Source organism: Microcaecilia unicolor, chromosome 12 (genome assembly GCF_901765095.1).
Source record: "Microcaecilia unicolor chromosome 12, aMicUni1.1, whole genome shotgun sequence".
In the NCBI taxonomy this organism is placed as follows: Eukaryota; Metazoa; Chordata; class Amphibia; order Gymnophiona; family Siphonopidae; genus Microcaecilia; species Microcaecilia unicolor.
In genome coordinates, this window is record NC_044042.1 from 68,391,271 (window position 1) to 68,411,360 (window position 20,090).

A 20,090-nucleotide genomic window follows, 5' to 3' on the forward strand; every position below is an offset into this window, starting at 1 on the left:
CAACTCTCAAGGAGTTGAGGAGTGGCCTAGTGGTTAGAGCACCGGTCTTACAATCCAGAGGTGGCCGGTTCAAATCCCACTGCTGCTCCTTGTGATCTTGGGCAAGTCACTTAACTCTCCATTGCCCCAGGTACAAACTTAGATTGTGAGCCCTTCTGGGACAGAGAAATATCCAGTGTACCTGAATGTAACTCACCTTGAACTACTACTGAAAAAGGTGTGAGCAAAATCTAAATAAATAAATAAACTGGAGGGCAGATCGTGGTGCATGGGTCAGTTCCCACCTGGTGCAGAATGGCCCCCTCTTCAGGGATTATTACAGTTGCTTTTAGACCTCCTGGCATCCCGATCATTGCAAGGGACCAGGAACAAGGCCTCGCCGATTGGCTGAAGTGGCTCTCCTTTCTCCCTCCCAGTCCAGTTCCGGGAGTCAGCGACTCGTGGGCCTTCTGCTCAAGGGGTTCCGATCTGCATGCCGGGTTCAACTGATTGCTCTCCCCGGAGCTGCACGGCTGGTATCGATCTTCCCATTATTTCAGCGTTTCATCTGTGTGATTCTTGGGGGTCGCCTTTCCCTTCTTCACATGTGGTTCAGCGTCACTGACCTGCGCAGCCTCCTGAGAGCTCCTGGGCCCGATGGTGGGGAATTGGTCTCCACTCTTCTGTTGGGTCCCGGTGACCAGTCAGCTGGTTGCTCCGTTCTGTGTCCGGTCAGGCATTCAATGCCCAAGTCCAAGCTCTTTTCCACCGCAGATGTGGGTCTGACCGGGCATGACATTTTAGGAGCCTGATGTGATGTGACTGTCTTGGTCAGTGGAAATGGTCAAACCATGGGACAGCTTTCCAATGACAGGAAGTTACTAAAGGATTAAAAATATTGTTTGAAATATAAGCAATCAGATCTAAAGAGTGTTCCTTTTCATGAGTTGGGCCCACATTCAGACAGGAAATTTGTAAAGAACTTATGAAAAACTTAAAACTATTAATATTTGGTTCTAAATCATCTTCCAAGTAGAGATTTAGGTTGCCTATTATAATAGCACGAGAATAGTGGGCAGCTAGATCTGAAATTACATTTCTAACTGAACATTTACCCAAGAACCTGGGGGTCTACATAGCAGTATTATACCAAGGTGTCCAATAAGGAGAGTCACCAGATAGTTGACAATTGTGCTTAATAACTTCAGATGAAAAATAAACCCTTTATATATTACTAGTAAATAAGGCCCGTTTCCGACACAAATGAAACGGGCGCTAGCAAGGTTTTCCTCGGAGTGTGTATGTTTGAGAGAGTGTGTGTGTGAGAGTGACTTTGTGAGAGAGACAGATTGAATGTGTGTGGCTGCAAGTGTGTCTGTTAGAGAGTGTGTGTGTGAGATTGACAGTGTGTTTGAGTGGGTATGTGAGCGAGAGCGAGAGTGTATGAGAGTGATAGAGTGTTTGACAGTGACTGTGTGACACATAGAGAGTGAATGTGATCGAGTGTGAGACATAGCGTGTGTTGTAGACAGTGTTAGAGAGTGAGAGAGACAGTCAGTGTGTGAGAGAGAGAGAGAGTGTGACGGAGATACATCCCCCCCCTCCCTATGTTGGCTGGAAGGACCCCCCTCCGTCTGCGTCTGCCACTGTGTTGTCGCAGGACCCCTCATCTCCTTGTCTGGTCAGTCTCCCCCCCTCCTTTCAGGTCTCCCTACAGCCCTTCTCTCAGGACTGTGGGTCGCCCCTCCCCCCTTCACCTGTGCTGTCAGGACCCCCTCCTCCGCCTCCATCTGTGGTCTGTGTACCTGTTCTGGCCCTCATCCTCCCCTCCTTGTGCCTGAACTGTTGCTTAGCCTGTGGCAACAGTGGAGAGAGCTGTGCAGGACCTCCTGTTCCAACCCCCTTGTCATGTTTGTAGAGAAAGAAAAGAGGGAAAAAGAGGAAAAGTGGCATAATGTTTGTAAAAAGGAAGAGGGGCACGGCAGGCAGCGATCAGCTATCAGCTGTGCAAGTGTAAACAAAAGAAAACAAAAAGGAGTTTTGTGCTGCCTGTTCAGTCCCAGCTCGTATTCTCTCGTATTCGCTGCTTGAAAGGACAGGAGGGGAGGGTGCACAGCAGAAGCTGACTTACTTTGCAAGATGCGAAGCAACAGCTCCTGCCCTCGTTAGTTCTACATTCAGCTGCCAAGGCCACTGGAGAAAACAGAGGGAGGAGAAACGGGTGCAGAACTCCTCCAGCACATGTGCACAGCAAAGCGAGTGACGCTCCTCCCGAGTGAGCCCTTCGCCTCTGACGCTCCTCCCTTCTTCTATTTGACTTCCCTGATAGGTCCCTCATTGGTGTGATGCTCCTCCCTTTTCCTGTTTCAGTTCCCTTTGATAGGTCAGAGCGGTGCAGCTGTGACGCTCCTCCCTTCTCTGATAGGTCAGGGCAGGGCAGAGATGTACTCTGATAGGTCAGGGCGGGGCAGATTCAGATCATGGCGGCGCACAGATGGACTGTGGTTAAAAGTGGTTACAGAGCTTCGAACATACGAACTTTTGAAGCCTCAAAGTGTGGTTCAGAACGTTCATGGTGCTTTTTATGTCCAGTTGGGGCGTGGCGTAGGTCGCAGATGGGGCGTGGCTGAGGGCGGTGGTGAGTAGTCCGAATAGCCAGGAGGACTACAGCAGTTCAGGACTTCACTGCCACAGTTGGAGGGAGCTTCAGAACGTTCAAGGTGGGATTTATTTATATAGATAGCTAAACCACCCCCTTTCACACCTAATCTTGGACTGTGGATAATTTTGTAATCAAGTGAGTGTAACTCTGATTTATGCAGATGGTTGACATCTGAAAGCAAAGTTTCATTGATGAAAACAAAACCAGCCTCCAACTTCCCAATCAAATCTGACTTTGAGAAAGAACCATACTGCACCACTGAGAGGTAAATGATATTACAATAAATTTTGAGAACGCAATACCATTTCCAACACATGCAATGAGAAGTATCCTAGAAAAGAAAGTATTATACTTGGGATAATATAATATTTCAAGGAAAACTATGAGGTTGATATTCAAAGCAATTTAGCTGGCTTGAAACTGCTCCTGGCCAGTTAAATCACTTGTTTGGGGCTAGCCAGTAATTTTCAGTAGCTCTTAACCAGTTAGTGCTACTGAAAATGATTGGTTAGTGCCTAACGCAAAACCAGCTATTTTGGGGTGTGCTCCGAAGGTGGAGTCAGCATTTGGCCAGTTAAGTGCCAATATTCAGTCCTATCTTTATGCACTACCCTATAGGCAGTTAAGGGCCCCTTTTACCAACCTGCGGTAAAAGGGACGCTGCGGTAGCATAGATGCGTGGATTTGCTGCACACCAACCTTCCTTTTAGCGCAGCAGGTGAAAGGTTAAAAAAAAAAGGAAACAGCTGTGTGGTAAGTGCACACTTGCTATGTGGCCATTTTTAGGCGGAACCCTTACCACCACCTATTCAGGAGGCGGCAGGGGCTCCCACGCTAACCTGGCAGCGCATAGTGCTGCCTGATTACCACCAGATAAGCCCCTGGCGCAAAAAAAAATCCATGACGGAAATGGTGCACAGTAGGGGCAACACTATTGCCGGCTCCCGTGGTAGGCCAGCAGTAGTGTTGAAATGATGTGCGGCAAAGCAACGGAACAGGTACCGCTGCTTTGTAAAAGGGACCCTAGAATATTGCTCTTAACTAGCTATGGTATAGCTTGCAAACCCAGAAATTCAATGCTGGAGCCTGGAGATGGCCCAACATTGAATTTCAAGGGCATAATGCTGGTGGCGGCCAGCAAAACGCTTAACAAAGGTGGATGAATATTGACCCCTATGGCTTTAGTCTTATAATAATTCCTATGGAAATAATTACTGTTCATAGAATATTTTGATTACAAGAACACTTTTCCATGGTCCTTGGTTGCTTCTTATAGAAATAACTTTTGTTACTGGGATATTCTGTTCATAGGAATATTTTATTGGGTCATTCTTAAAGAGGAATTTATGCTATTATAATATACTGAAAAATGGGATTTAATATGACAAATAAGCACCAAGGGTACCACACATAGTAGACAAAACCTGCTACAGCAAAAGTATCATGGTATTTATTAACTGTTGTTAGTTTAATGTATAATAAAAGTGCTATAACAGGAGCAAAACCAAAATATTTTCCACAGAGTAAAGCAAGAATTTTATATTATTCTTCCCTTCTAATAGTGGAGTGTGCTCCCAGATGTTAATAGTGAACTCTCCACTGATCCAATTTCACTTTGCAGCTGCCCATATGAGTAGCAGCAAATGCCCAATGTCACAGAAATTGCTTTTTTTCATAATTAGCTCAAAACTCAATAAATATTTCTATTAACACTAGAGACAGACACTCTTAAGGTAAAATTATGTATCATACCTGATAATTTTCTTTCCATTAATCATAGCTGATCAATCCATAGACTGGTGGGTTGTGTCCATCTACCAGCAGGTGGAGATAGACAGCAATCCTTTTGCCTCCCTATATGTGGTCATGTGCTGCCGGAAACTCCTCAGTATGTCGATATCAAAGCTCCATCCGCAGGACTCAGCACTTAGAGAATTACACCCACAAAGGGACACTCTGCCCAGCTCACTACCGCCGAAACGGGGGACGGGAATTAACCCAGCTCATCCCCACACAAGTGAGGGAGGGGAATCCGTCCAGCTCATCCCCGCGGAGCGGGGGAGGGACACCACCCTGGCTTATCCTGCAACCGCAACAGGAGCTGACTGACCCTAACACCGCCGAAGCGGGAGGGGTACAAAGCTGCCCTACAGCCGCATGAAGCGGGAGGGAGCGCCGGCAGAATTTAGGTCTCAATCCAGCCCCGTAAAACGGAGGGGAGAGGAATGCAGCAGCTCACTGTAACACAAACTCATCTCAACTCTTGAAGAATCCAATTGAAAAAACTTGAACACGAAGTCCTCCTGAACAGGAACTGAAGACTAAACTTGAACCTGAAATGCAACCAGAATATAAACAGTACAGATATCTGGGAGGGGCTATGGATTAATCAGCTATGATTAATGGAAAGAAAATTATCAGGTATGATACATAATTTTACCTTCCATATCATCATGCTGATCAATCCATAGACTGGTGGGATGTACCGAAGCAGTACTCACCCAGGGCGGGACATTGAAATCCCTGACCGCAACACTGAAGCTCCAAACCGGGCCTCCGCCCGAGCAGCCACAGTCAAGCGGTAATGCCTGGAGAAGGTATGGGCCGATGCCCAAGTTGCCGCCTTGCAAATCTCTTCCAAGGAGACGGACCCGGCCTCTGCCATCGAGGCCGCCTGAGCTCTAGTGGAGTGAGCCTTCAGCTGGATAGGCGGCACCTTCCCCGCGGCCACATAAGCCGCTGCAATGGCTTCCTTGACCCATCTTGCCACTGTAGGCTTAGCAGCCTGCAGACCCTTACGAGGACCTGCAAACAGGACAAACAGATGATCCGACTTCCGGAAATCATTGGTCACTTCCAAGTATCTGATGATGACTCGTCTCACATCTAGATATTTGAGAGCAGAGTACTCCTCTGGGTAGTCCTCCCTACGAAAGGATGGGAGACAGAGCTGCTGATTCACATGGAAGCGAGAAACAATCTTGGGCAGGAAGGAAGGCACTGTGCGAATAGACACTCCTGCCTCAGTGAACTGCAGGAAAGGCTCTCGACATGATAGTGCCTGGAGCTCGGAAACTCTTCTGGCTGAAGTGATAGCCACCAAAAAGACTGCTTTAAACGTCAGGTCTTTCAGAGATGCCCTCGACAAGGGTTCAAAAGGCGGCTTCTGCAAGGCTCTTAGCACCAGATTGAGATTCCACGTAGGCACCACTGAGTGCAGAGGAGGGCGCAGGTGATTAACTCCCTTGAGAAAACGCACCACATCTGGCTGCGAAGCCAGGGAAGCACCCTTCAGGCGGCCCCTGAAGCAAGCCCGAGCTGCTACCTGGACTTTAAGGGAACTGAGCGACAGGCCTTTCTCCAGACCTTCTTGCAGGAACGCCAACACTGAAGAAATTGGAGCAGTGAAGGGAGAAAGTGAGCCTGCTTCACACCACGCTGCAAAGGTACGCCAAACCCTGGAAGCAGTAGAAGTAGAGCGCTTCCTCGCTCTCAGCATAGTGGCGATGACCTTGTCTGAGAAGCCCTTCTTCCTCAGACGCTGCCGCTCAATAGCCAGGCTGTAAGATCAAAGGGGGAGGGATCCTCCATCACCACGGGACCCTGATGCAACAGGCCCTGCTCCACTGGCAGCCGCAGAGGGTCGTCCACTGAGAGCCTAATCAAGTCCGCATACCAGGGACGTCTGGGCCAGTCCGGACCCACTAGGATTATCCGGCCCGGATGCTTTGCCACCCGGTCTAGTACCCTGCCCAACATGGGCCAGGGCGGGAACACATAGAGAAGCTCCTGTGTCGGCCACTGCTGGAGAAGAGCATCTACTCCCAGAGATCGAGAGTCCCGTCCTCTGCTGAAAAAGCGCGGCACTTGGCAATTGGCCGATGACGCCATCAGATCTAGGCTCGGCTGGCCCCAGCGCTTCGTGATGTCCAAGAACGCCTGAGCCGATAACTGCCACTCTCCGGGATCCAAGGTATGGCGACTGAGAAAGTCCGCCTTGACATTCATGACTCCGGCAATGTGGGCCGCTGACAGCTGTTCCAGGTTCGCTTCCGCCCACTGGCATAGATTCATGGCCTCCTTGGCTAGAGGGGCGCTCTTGGTACCTCCCTGGCGGTTGACATAGGCCACAGCCGTGGCATTGTCCGACAGGACCCGTACTGGCTTCAACGCCAGTACCGGGAGGAACTCCAAAAGCGCCAACCGAATGGCTCTGAGTTCCAGGAGGTTGATAGACCACTTTGCCTCTGCAGGAGACCAGAGCCCCTGTGCTGTCCTTCCCAAGCAGTGGGCTCCCCAGCCCGTCAAAGAGGCGTCCATTGTGACGACAATCCACTCCGGGGTCACAAGAGGCATTCCTGCAGACAACTTGTCTGTCTTCAGCCACCAGCTCAGCGCCTTGCGCACTGCTGGGTCCAAGGGAAGGCGCACAGCATAATCCTCCGACACTGGAGTCCAGCGCTGCAGCAGAGAGTGTTGTAGTGGTCTCATATGAGCCCTGACCCAGGGCACTACTTCCATCGTGGCCGTCATAGAGCCCAACAGCTGCACATAGTCCCAAGTCCGAAGAGGAGAGGCTACTAGGAACTGGTCCACCTGAGCCTGAAGCTTGACAATCTGATTGTCTGGCAGGAACACTCTGCCCACTTGGGTGTCGAAACGAACTCCCAGATACTCCAGGGACTAAGTCGGGCGCAGCTGGCTTTTCTCCCAGTTGATGATCCACCCCAGGGAGCTCAAAAGAGCAATCACCCGGTCCACGGCTTTGCCGCACTCTGCATAAGAGGGGGCTCGGATCAATCAGTCGTCCAGATAAGGATGGACTTGTACTCCTTTCTTTCGCAGGAAGGCCGCGATGACCACCATTACTTTGGAGAAGGTCCGCGGAGCAGTAGCCAACCCGAACGGGAGGGCTCTGAACTGGAAGTGTCGGCCCAGGACTGCAAAACGCAGAAAGCGTTGATGAGGAGGCCAGATGGGAATATGCAAGTACGCTTCCTTGATGTCCAAGGACGCCAGGAACTCCCCTGCCTTCACTGCCACTATAACAGAGCGGAGAGTCTCCATGCGAAAGTGCCGAACTTTCAAGGCCCGATTGACCCCTTTGAGGTCGAGGATAGGCCGTACAGAACCTCCTTTCTTTGGTACCACAAAGTAAATGGAGTAACGTCCCTTGCCAAGCTGATTTTCTGGCACCGGAACGACCGCACCCAGGCGGATCCGATTGTCCAAAGTCTGCTGCACTGCCACAGCTTTGACCGGAGACTTGCAGGGAGAGAGTACAAACCTGTCTCTTAAGGGTCGGCAGAACTCTAGCTTGTAGCCGTCTCTGATGACTTCCAGCACCCAAGCGTCTGAAGTTACCCTGGTCCACTCACCCAGAAACGAGGACAGGCGTCCTCCAATCTGCACTGGGCCATGGACCAGGGCCCCGTCATTGGGTACGAGACCCTGGGGGAGGACCGGAGGGCGCACCTCCGGGACGGCGGTCTCTGCGAAAGGAATGCTGCTTGGGGGAGAAGTTCCTCTTGAAGGAAGAGGGGGCAGAGGAACCCGACTTGCCCGGGCGGTACCGACAGGCTTCCTGAAACCGTCCTCTGGAGTTACCGGGGCGAGCACTGGCCCGAGCCCTGACCTCTGGTAACCTCTTGCCCTTAGACGTGCCGAGATCGGTCACAATTTTGTCCAGCTCGACCCCAAAGAGCAGCTTGCCTTTAAAAGGCAACTTAGCCAGGCGGGACTTAGAGGCGTGGTCAGCAGACCAATGCTTCAGCCAAAGCCACCACCGCGCAGAGACTGTCTGAGCCATACCTTTAGCCAAATAAGCCAAGCCCGATTCCAGGGCCGGCCAATCAGCCCTCAAGGAAGGATCCGAGGGGGAAGCCCGCTGCACAATCGTCAGGCACGCTCTGGCCACATAGGACCCGCAAACTGAGGCCTGCAAACTTAAAGCAGCCGCCTCAAAGGACGACCTTAAGGCCGCCTCCAATCTTCTGTCTTGGGCGTCCTTTAGGGCCGTGCCACCTTCCACCGGCAACGCCGTTTTCTTAGTCACCACAGTGATTAAAGAATCCACTGTAGGCCAAAGAAAGGCCTCCCGTTCACTTTCAGGCAGAGGATAGAGGCGGGACATAGCCCTAGCCACTTTGAGGCTCGCTTCCGGGACATCCCATTGAGCCGAAATCAAGGTGTGCATGGCATCATGCACGTGGAAGGTTCTAGGCGGGTGCTTCGTCCCCAGCATAATGGCGGAGCCAATAGGGGCTGAGGGAGACACGTCCCCCGGAGAGGAAATCTTCAAAATGCCCATGGCCTGCACTCTAACAGGTTGGGCAAGTCCTCTGAGCGAAAGATCCGCGCTGCAGAGGGGTCATCCGCTCCATCCGAGCGGGAATCCGTCTCCTCCAAGGAATCCCCAAAGGACCGTTGGGAGAACCCAGATACGCTGCCCTCATCTACATCAGAGGGGACAGAGTCCTCTAAGGCCTGGAAATCCACCCGAGGGCGTTTACTTCCGGGGGCCTCAACCCCTTTATCGGACAAGGGAGCAGGGGCAGCGTTTTGCATAAGGAAGGCCTGATGCAGCAGCAGAATGAACTCGGGGGAGAAACCCCCCAGACTGTGCACTTCACCAGCCTGGGCCACAGCCCTAGACGCACCCTCAACCGGCGCTCGCAAGAGCGGGGGAGAAACATGCTGCGCATCCAAAATGGCGTCCGGCGCGACAGTCCGCGAAGGAGCCACGCGGGAAGAACGGCGCTTAACTTTGGCCACTTTTTTGCCGTCGCCCAAATCAAGGGCGGCCATAGTATTAACGTCTCCCACCTCAAGGGCGGCCCAAGAAGAAGCCGTCCGAGCAGAGTGGCCGGCCAAGATGGCGGAGGTGAGCAGCGGGGGATGGGCATTTATGGCGGGAAAAACCGCCGCACCGGAGGAAGAACCGGGACACTGACCGGCCTCCAAACTGACACCCAACAAGGGCGAATCAGTTTAAGACCCCCGCATCCCCGCTAGAAACGCACACGCGGTCCAGGGAGCAATTCTTTGCGCCCTCGCCCTCCGACGCCATAGGCCACGTGGAGACCGATCGGGGAACCCCCTGCCCGCTACAAAAAGGTAAAAATTACCTGCTTCTCGCTCCGAGCTGTAACGAACTGGTGTCCCAGTGAGTAGCTGCAATAAACGTTGAAATAAACGTTGAAATAAACGCCCTTAAGGACGTCCAAAAATTTTTTTTTTTTTTAACGGAGCCAGCGGGAGGGGGGAGAAAAGGAGGGACCTGGCACCACCAGGTTTGCACTTGCTCAAGAAGAGCCCTCAACCCCAGGTACTCAACAAAACCTAAAAATTAGGCTTGGAGACCTAGCCAGAGCTGCTGCTGTGTGTGACCACCACCTGCTGAGATAGAGAACATACTGAGGAGTTTCCGGCAGCACATGACCACATATAGGGAGGCAAAAGGATTGCTCTCTATCTCCACCTGCTGGTAGATGGACACAACCCACCAGTCTATGGATTGATCAGCATGATGATATGGAAGCATAGTTTGGGGTGAGCACGTGGGGGTCACTCTTGAAACACTGTAGGCACTAATAAAAATTGGTCTCCCTCTTTCCACTATCAATATGACTTCATTACTGTCACAAAATGCCTAGCCACCTGCCTGGGATTACCCCACAGCCACTTACAGGGTCTATTCCTAGCACAGCTCAGGTCCGTCTGTACCTGCTTCTTTGCTGTACATTAGCACCCCCTCCCACTGACTGGGTCACAACCACCTCTGGGCGAGTCTCCCACTATCCAATTATCCCCAGTGATTTCTAGGTTACTGAAGCCACACTTCCAGTGGTCCCACAGTTCCCAGAAAGTACTCACAGACCCAACACACAAACCATCAGGATTCTATATTAGTCCAGACAAGCAGGGTGAGCAAACAATTGTGTTTATTCTTAGAACTTGGAACAGTGGACAAAAAAATGTGCAAATAGCAAACAGTAACAAGTAACTGAAAAAAAAATGGATCAATTAGTAAACTAACTAAACATTTGCATACTTCCTAGAAAGTACCTGGGGAGATCAGGACATGTATAGCTGTTCACCAGTTATCAAGTATAACTGTTTTTTATAGGGCTTCAGCAAAGAGCTCTTTCTCTCTCTCTTCTCCCTGGTTGAAACTGAAGCAACAGCCAGCATTTGCTGGGTAATTTCAAACTCCAGACCAATCAGAGCCCAGAACAGTCAAGTTTCAAATAAAAACTGGTTACATCACTACAGGCACTTCCTATTATCTGTGTGCCAACTAAAAAAAAGAGAAGCCAGTCCTCTGTGACAGCTTTAAGCATAAACATGCACCATCTGCTGGCCAAATAGGAGAAATACACTTCAGAACATTATCAATGCAGGAAAATATCTAATACATTTTACAGGCTTAAAAAACATGCAGTTTCTTCACAATTACCCTTGCCCCTCCACCTCCCAAAGAAAACAAACTACACTTATGGGCTACCTATGTTTGAAAAAGCATTTCTAACAGTGTCTTCATACCATCCAGAGAGGAGACAGGGCCAAAGATAATGTAAAGCAGTCGGGCCTGATTTACTATAGGCCATGGTTTCAGGAGCCGAGTTAGCCAAAATGCAGAGTCACTTCGGTTTGCCCAGTGGTCTAACAGGACACTACGACAGAAAAGACGAACCCTCAGTTCCAGTTTTCGTGATGACCCTGGGAGGAAGAATATTTGCATTACAAATTCAGTGTTTTATTACAGGACTTGTTATACAGCTGCACATATAGCATCACAGCAGTTTACAATCAAAAACAGTTAATAGAAAATAGAAAGTAAAAAACAGAGGTCAAGAAAAGCAATAAGAAAACATGAGAAGTCCAATGCTTGACTTCTATTATCCAGTCTGTATCAGTTGCCAAAAGCAACTGTAAAATAATAAATTTTCAGGCTTGATTTAAATCTAGCCTGAGAAGTCTTGATGTGCTGATACTAATTCCACCTGTGTGTTTATACTTTTCTACACACATATTCAGATATAAATACAAACGTTTCAAGTTTTTTTTTAAATAACATTCTGTGTATATAAAACAGAGTCTTGTTGCCCTGGCAGTCTGAATGGGATCCTGCTCTGGCATTGTAATCTTGCTGCACCAGTCCATATGTCTGTACCATCTGCTGGAGAACAGAACACTACTGAAAAGCTGGAAGGTAGCTCCAAGCTTTTTGCTCTGTCTTCAGTTGGCAGGGGACATAACCCAATTGTCTGGACAGATCTAGCATGAATGATAAGGAAAATACCCCTAGGGTATACATGCTTGCTCTTTATAAGTGAATAAATACAAATAAAAACAAAACATGGAAAATATGGTGATATCTTTTTATTGGGCTAACTTAATACATTTTTGATGATTCAATACACAATAGATACTGTCTTAACACGAGGAAGGAGGCTTTAGCTTCTAAAAGCAAGTCAACAATATATTAAGTTAGTCCAATAAAAAGCTATCACCTTCAGGCTTATTTTCGAAACAGAAGGGCGCCCATCTTTCGACACAAATTGGGAGATGGGCGTCCTTCTCTCAGGGTCGCCCAAATCGGCATAATCGAAAGCCGATTTTGGGCGTCCTCAACTGTTTTCCTTCTCGGGGACGACCAAAGTTCACGGGGGCATGTTGGAAGTGTAGCAAAGGTGGGACTGGGGCGTGCCTAACACATGGGCGTCCTCGACAGATAATGGAAAAAAGACGGGCGTCCCTGACGAGCACTTGGGCGACTTTACTTGGTCCATTTTTTGTTATGACCAAGCCTCACAAAGGTGCCCGAACTGACCAGATGACCACCGGAGGAAATCGGGGATGACCTCCCCTTACTCCCCCAGTGGTCACCAACCCCCTCCCACCCTAAAAAAACCCTTTAAATATTTTTTGCCAGCCTCTGTCATACCCAGCTCCATGACAGCAGTAAGCAGGTCCCTGGAGCAGTTTTAGTGGGTGCAGTGCAGGCAGACCCAGGCCCATCCCCCCACTACCTGTTACACTAGTAGTGGTAAATGTGAGCCCTTCAAAACCCACCAAAAACCCACTGTACCCACATGTAGGTGCCCCCCCTTCACCCCTTAGGGCTATGGTAGTGGTGTACAGTTGTGGGAAGTGTGTTTTGGGGGGGGGGGGTTGGGGGACTCAGCACACAAGGTAAGGGAGCTATGCACCTGGGAGCAATTTCTGAAGTCCACTGCAGTGCCCCCTAGGGTGTTCACTTGGTGTCCTGGCATGTCATGGGGACCAGTGCACTACAAATGCTGGCTCCTCCCATGACCAAATGGCTTGGATTTGATTGTTTCTGAGATGGGCGTCCTTGGTTTCCATTATTGGCGAAAATCGGGGACGACCACCTTTAAGGTCGACCTAAATTTCGCGATTTGGGTGTCCCCAATCGTATTATCGAAACGAAAGATGGACGCCCATCTTGTTTCAATAATACAGGTTTCCCCGCCCCTTCTCCAGGACGTCCTGCAAGGACGTCCTCAGGAAAATTGGGCAACCCTTTCGATTATGCCCCTCCTTATATTCCAGGTTTTTTTTAATTTATTAACCTTTCAAGTGGACTGACTCAGCTACCACACTGCTCTTTATAAGTACAAAGGAAAAATTAGATCTTATCTGCCAATTTTATTTCCTTGAGTCCCTCCAGACCAGTCCAGATATGTGGGTATACACTCTCTTGTCAGCAAATAACAACATAACAACATTACCCAATACAATCTGCCAGAATTTTCATAACAAAGCAATGGAGAGTTAATTCTTCAGCTTGGAGAATAGATGGCCAAGGGGCGATCTGATAGACGTCTATAAAATACTGAGTGGAGTAGAATGGGTAAACGTAAATCACTTGTCTACGCTTTCCAAAAATACAAGGACAAGTGGGCACGCAATGAAGCTAAGTAGTAAATGTAAAACAAATCGGAGAAAATACTTTTTCACTCGTGTAATTGAACTCTGGAATTCATTGCCAGAGAATGTGGTAAAAGTGGTTAAAATAGTAGGATTTAAAAGAGGTTTTCACAAGTTCCTAAAAGAATAGCTTGTAAGCCATTATTAAGATGGACTTGGGAAAATCCACTGCTTATACCTGGGATAAGCAGCATAAAATCTGTTTCTCTTTTGGGATCTTGCCAGGTACTTCTGAATTGGATTGGCTACTGTTGGAAACAGGATAGTGGTTTTGATGGATCTTTGGTCTGTCCCAGTATGTCAATGCTCCCTCAGAACCCAGACAACTAACATTCCTATGTGCAGTCAACAATAAAAGAGACACAGTACATAAAGTATAGTGCAGACTGGAGCAAATGGAGACTAGCAAGTCCAACCCTCTAGTCCCTACTTAAGAACATCTTTCTTCAACCTCTCCAATTTAATCCCAGGTAGGTTCTGGACTGATCTGGAGGGACCCAAGGAAAGGAAATTTAGCAGGTAAGATCTAATTTCTCCTTCCTCATCGTCCTTTCAGACCAGTCCAGATGGGTGGGAAGTACCAAAGCAGTATTTACTGAGAGTGGGAAGCAGACAAGCTTCCTGCCAATATGCTAATACCAAAGGCTTCAACTTGATGAGATACATATCCAGTCTAGTGCCATACAAAGGAATGCAACAATAACCAAGTGGCTGCTCTGCAAATCTCCTGCAGAGGAATAAGACCATGTTCTCCTCATGATGAAGCCTGATCCCTTGTAGAGTGAGTTCTTAAAACTGCAGGTGCTGGGTGACCTCAAACAACATACACTGACACTCCTTAATGCAAAAGGCCACTGTTGCTTTAGAAGCAGATTCTCATTTCCAACCTCCTCTGAATAACACAAACAGTCAGACCGAGAGTCTAAACTCCTTGGTTCTCTTCAGATAACAGCATAGCAACTGCCACACATCCAACTTATGTAGGAGTCTTGTGTCCTCTCCACCTTCCATCTCCCTAAATACTGGAAGCACAACTGATTGATTTATGCTGGAGGATGTGGGTAACACCAATTAGAATATCTGGGTTTAAAAGAAGTTTGGACAAGTTCCTGGAGAAAGGTCCATAGTCATTACTGAGATGGACATGAGGGATGCAACTGCTTGCCCTGGGATTGGTAGCATGGAATGTTGCTACTAATTGGGTTTCTGTCAGGTACTTGTGACCTAGATTGGCCACTGCTGGAAGCAGGATACTGGGTTAGATGGACCATTGGTCTGATTCAGCATGGCTATTCTTATGTACCTTCGGAAAGAAGGAAAGGACTGGCTGAACCACTGTCTTCTCTTGTGACATAACCAGGAAGGGATTGCGACAAAATAGCGCTTGCAATTCCAAAATTGTCTTAGTCAAACAAATGGCTAGCATGACATCTTTCATAGATGCTCTTCTGAGAGGCTCAAAGGACACCTGAACCAAGGCTGGAAAGATTAGAATCAGATCCCATTGTGTTATCACTGGCTGCAGAAGAGGTCTCAATAGCTTCACTCCCCTGAGAAATCACAGCATATCAAGATTAGATGTCAAGGATCGATCCTGAACCAACTCCCTGTAACATGCTATGACTGTTATTTGTATCCTCAGGGAGGCAATCCATTTTGCAAAAACTCCAATATCTCCAAGACAGATCATTTCAGTGGCACTACTGTAGGGGTATTTCCCCGTGATCTAGCCTGAGCTGGTCTTGGCCTATACAAGCCTATGACATCTTGGTATAATAAGATGGCTGCTGCAACTCTCTGTGTCAGCAAGATCCAGCTTCAGCTTGTGGAAAATCACTGACAGGCTTGCTGAAGCCAAGGACATGCTGTGTTCCAACCATCCCCCTTCTATCTCTGAGACGCTGGGAAGGGAGTCATACTCATGGCATCAGAAGTTACCATCTCCAAGGTCACAAAACAAAGAACTCTTCTTACCCATGCACTGGACTATGAGAGAGAATTGGTCCAGGCTATCACCCGAGAGAGCGGTCTGGAAGAACGCAGGGAGAGGGGGAGAAGAAGTTAGTCGGAGACCCTCAGAGGAGGAGTACCTGGGAAGGATCTGAGAAATCCAGCAAGGCTTGGGGTGAGCTAGAGACTGTATGATACCAACCTTGTGACCTGCATAACTGGTGCAAATACCTGTGGCAGAGATATTGGCTCTGATAACCAAAGGAAAGACGGGAACCTGCTTGTTTGCTGAGAAAGATCTGCACTACATAAGACACAGACAGCTAAGATAGCGTCTGGGGAGATTCTGCTCTGGTCTTATCTGAAGCCGTCATCAGAACAGCGTGGTAAGATCACAGTGATATATTTCCAAGTCTGGGGTTAGGCAGTGGTTTTATCTAAGTACGACTGGTTTATGTCAGCTCTTGGTCAGGGACAGCTGCTAATGTGTATTTTGCATAAGATGTGATAAGTTTCATAAGGATCATTAGGATATCATTTGTACTGTTCTAATCATTATTGTACGTAGTCTCAGGATAATCAGAGTGTAGTTAGACAATATATTTTGTTAGTGTGCATATCAGTAAGAGATATTATATTGCATATAAGCTATTGCAGAATGTTTCTATTTTTCTACCTGTAATAAATAATAACAATTATCATCTGTGACGTGGCTTTGGTTCTTTGGCGAAGAACAAAACTCTGGCAGGGTGCCAGCACAAGGTTCCTTTATAATATCCCCTATACTGAGCGGGAACCTTGTAATAAGTATTATCAGGGAATAATTATTGCCCTAATTACTTATTTTCATCCTACATTACCTTTTGAACCCAGCACCATTCATCAAAAACTCAACAGAATCTGATATAGGCTTGAGAAGCTGAATTCTTTCTGGAATGCAAAGAGAAGCTACAACTCAACTGGAATATCCACCTTGTCATAACTTCACCCTTTCAAGAGCTATACCATAAGACAGAATAGACATAGGCGGTTGGTTGCCCAGCAGTTTGGGGAGGCTAAAGGGGGCAGGGTCAGAGGTAGGGCTTACATCCATAACTTCTAGAGAGTACATCCAAAACTAATTTTTATTTTCTCATTTCCATCTTCCAAAATTCCAAAGCAGTCCAAAACAAGTAAAATCAGAAATGGCATAGTTTATACCTCATTACTTAACCAATCTTAGGCTTCACCTTTAGGTTTAAAAAGCAAAACCATGTGCATGTAAGGACTGGATAAACAAATTAAAACTAAGTTTAAAGCAAGTGCCCTTAATATAAAATACTTGATAGCAGTAATGAAACAGTGATGGAATATTCACATAACAAGCAGCTTGAGCCAACAGATTTATTTTCCATTGAACATAATTAACTTTGTATGAACTTGGCGGCTAATAGTGTGCTGAACTGGACAATGTTGGTACATTTAGACTGACTCGACAGACCTTCCGCATGAAGGAAGCCCTTCCCTCATTATTCAATACCTCTCTGTGAAATACTAGTAATAAAAAAAGGCAAGTGAATTTTTATAATATACCACTACAATCTCTTTGGTACTTGTTCTTACGATGCACTGCTACAATATACAAATAGGAACAAGTATATACTCCAGTATGGCAACTGCGATCAATAATAGAGGAAAAGACTTCAGACTCCCGGTCACAGCTGTTTATATTCAATATTAAATGTAAACAGCTGTGACCGGGAGTCTGAAGTCTTTTCCTCTATTATTGATCGCAGTTGCCATACTGGAGTATATACTTGTTCCTATTTGTATATAATATACCACTGCAATCTACAAAACAAAAAAATCCACAAAACAAAAGGCGCAAGTTCCCAAATGCCATCTATTTCTTTTGATGTAGGCTCCTTCAACCTAGTTAATATTTCTTAAAATTATACTCATAAATAGTAAGCCTGATTGTTAAGCATCTGATTCTCATAACATGATGTCTGTTTCAGAGGCCTTTTATTAAGTGAAAACATCTCTGCATGAATACAGGGAGTCCCTATAGCCAGCACCTCCAAATGACACAATGAATTAAAATTTAGAACAAATTACGTCCTCTAACCGATAAAACCAATACTTCCTCTATGTACATCCTCATGCTACACAAGCTGGCATGTTTAAAAATATAAGTGAGATCAAATAAAAATGCTACCAATGATAAAGAAGGGCAGTGGGGGATAGAGCAGGCTCTCTCCCTCAGTCCCACTCCTCGCTCCCTCCTTGGTTCCAATCTCTCCCTCTGTCCCGAAGACTCCTGCTCCTCCCCAACCCCTCCCCCAAAGAAGCAGTCGGACTCGCCAGATACTTGCCTTCTTTTCTAAGATGTGGATTACTCTGCAGCACACAGTGCTGCTGGTAGCGGTCTCCATCCTAGTGATTACAGCAGGCCTGCCTCGGGGATTCAGACATCTTCCTGTGACATGTCCCACCCTCACGGAACAGAAGTCATGTAAGAGGAGGAGGCGGGTTGCGTGATGTCACAGGGGGAAGGTTGAGTAGCTACCGAGGCAGGCCTGCTGTAATCACTACTACTGGCGGTAGCAGTGTGAGAGTTGGGGGAGGGGGGAATTGGAATCCTCATCATTGTGGCGGCCTGGCGGTCAACTGTGCACTGCAGCAGTGGGAGGTCCTGTGCCCAAGGCTCTAATGGGCTCTTCTGTCTTCTTCTGTAGTGTTCTGCTGTGCAGAATGCTGCTCCGGTTACCTTTAGGAAGGCTTTTGGGTCGGCTTGCGGCTCTCCCCAAGCCTCTTATACCGGGCGCCTATGAGAATAGAGATGCATCCTGCATTTGGAGTGGACCTTAAACCAGAAGGTTCTCCAATCTTCACAACACTAGAGGATCCCACACACTTAACCTCATGAGGTCTCCTTGGCTCTCTATCTTTTGAATGAACCTGTCTATATGGGCCATGGTGGGAAGATATATAACATTCTGGCTTGTGGTTGTATCTATTCTTGCTGTCTGAGATTCTTTTCTGCAACTGAAAAACTTTGGAACCTTTAGGCTCCTGGCAATTGTTATTAGATGACTGGTTTTCCCCACCACTGAACAATATGAGTGAATAACTTCCTCTAAATAGCAAGAGAGAGGGTCCAAAAGTACACAAACCAAGACAGCAAGAAAAGCACAAAGGAGCCTTCAAGACTGGAACAATTGAAAAATCTTTAATGTAAAAGACCTGACATGGGCCATGTTTCATTGATAGAAAATAAAATCCAAAACGGTCCTTCTAATAATACTGAATAGAAGCTGCAGAGCAATAGAAACTGCTTCCTTTCCCTTATATAGAGTCTCCCTCTGCCTCTTTCTCACACATACATATACACAGTCTTCCTCAGCTGTCCTATGCAGTTCTCAGGCATAGGGCAGCTGAGGAAGACTTTGCGTATATATGTGTGGGTGAATGAACTCCTTGAGAGTCTGAGGTTAGTTCTGTCCTTTCAATACTCTGGAGTTCATTCTTTTAAAAACAATTAGTGATCTGTATAAGCCAGGTGGTATATTACATTTTATAATAAATAAATATAAACAAACTACTGAGGTGTGTTCCCCTGAAGACACCTGTTTCTCCTCCAGGAAATCTCCTTTAAATCTGTCCAAGTCTCAGGAAAGTCGTCAACAGAATCTAGGAATCTAATTCCTCTAGGTTTCCCTTCAAGGAAATTCTCTTTTAGCCACTGACAGACCATCTTTCTCCTGTGAGACAGAGTTTGCAATACCTATAGTTCTCCTGCTCTCAAGTCCTTCCTTAGGCACAAAGCTTAGTGCATCAAGAGGACAAATTTCAGGCTGAATCCCTGTGCTTTCATGCCATCCATCGCCTTGTTTTATTTTTTGCCCAGGTACAGAGCCCTCTGTGTGTCCATCATGTTCTTCCTGGGCAGCCTCTGGATCTAGTCATCCAGTATACAAAATGGCCGTGGCTTCACTAAAATTGGGTATCTCCTCACCTCAGGGTTGCTCCTTATGCCTGGAACGTGATCCGATTCATTTCCTTGCGATCCCTCACCAGCTGTGGAAACCATTCCAGCATGCTCCTCCTCACAACCCCCCCCCCCCCCCCAAACAAAATGCTGAACTGGTGGCTGCTGCAGGTTACACAACACCGGCCATATTCACTCTGTGCTGCTATGACATGCATGGAGACCTCTTTCCCTACTCCCAATGCACTATGGGATACATGATCCTGATTCCACCACCTCCATTGTTTGATGGCCCACCTCCAGTTGCTACAACTCACATCTGACCTCAACCTCTGTTTGGTGTGTCCTGCTCCTGGTCTGAGCACTAGAGGACCCCCCACTCAGGAGTAGGACTGAGGCACAAGCAGCCAGCCAAATCCTCTATTAAGGTTTACCAGATCAGAGCCAGGTCTACCATCTGCTGAAGACTGAGCCTGATGGGCTCCACAGGACCATTATAGGGTGATACCATTACACCAGTGGTTTTCAGTTTCCATCTACCGGCAGAACAGCCTATATTCACGTGTATGGCTT

General features: G+C 47.5%; 1 protein-coding gene across 3 annotated transcripts in view; it reads right to left on the reverse strand.

The window, feature by feature from the left end:
- FBXO47 (F-box protein 47) overlaps positions 1–20,090 on the reverse strand; it is a 250,634-nt gene that overhangs the window by 86,442 nt on the left and 144,102 nt on the right. For all 3 annotated transcript variants that reach the window (XM_030221122.1, XM_030221121.1, XM_030221124.1), the window contains exon 7: positions 11,186–11,362. In XM_030221122.1, coding sequence (XP_030076982.1) covers positions 11,186–11,362 — 177 coding nt within the window. The remainder of the gene's footprint in view (positions 1–11,185; positions 11,363–20,090) is intronic.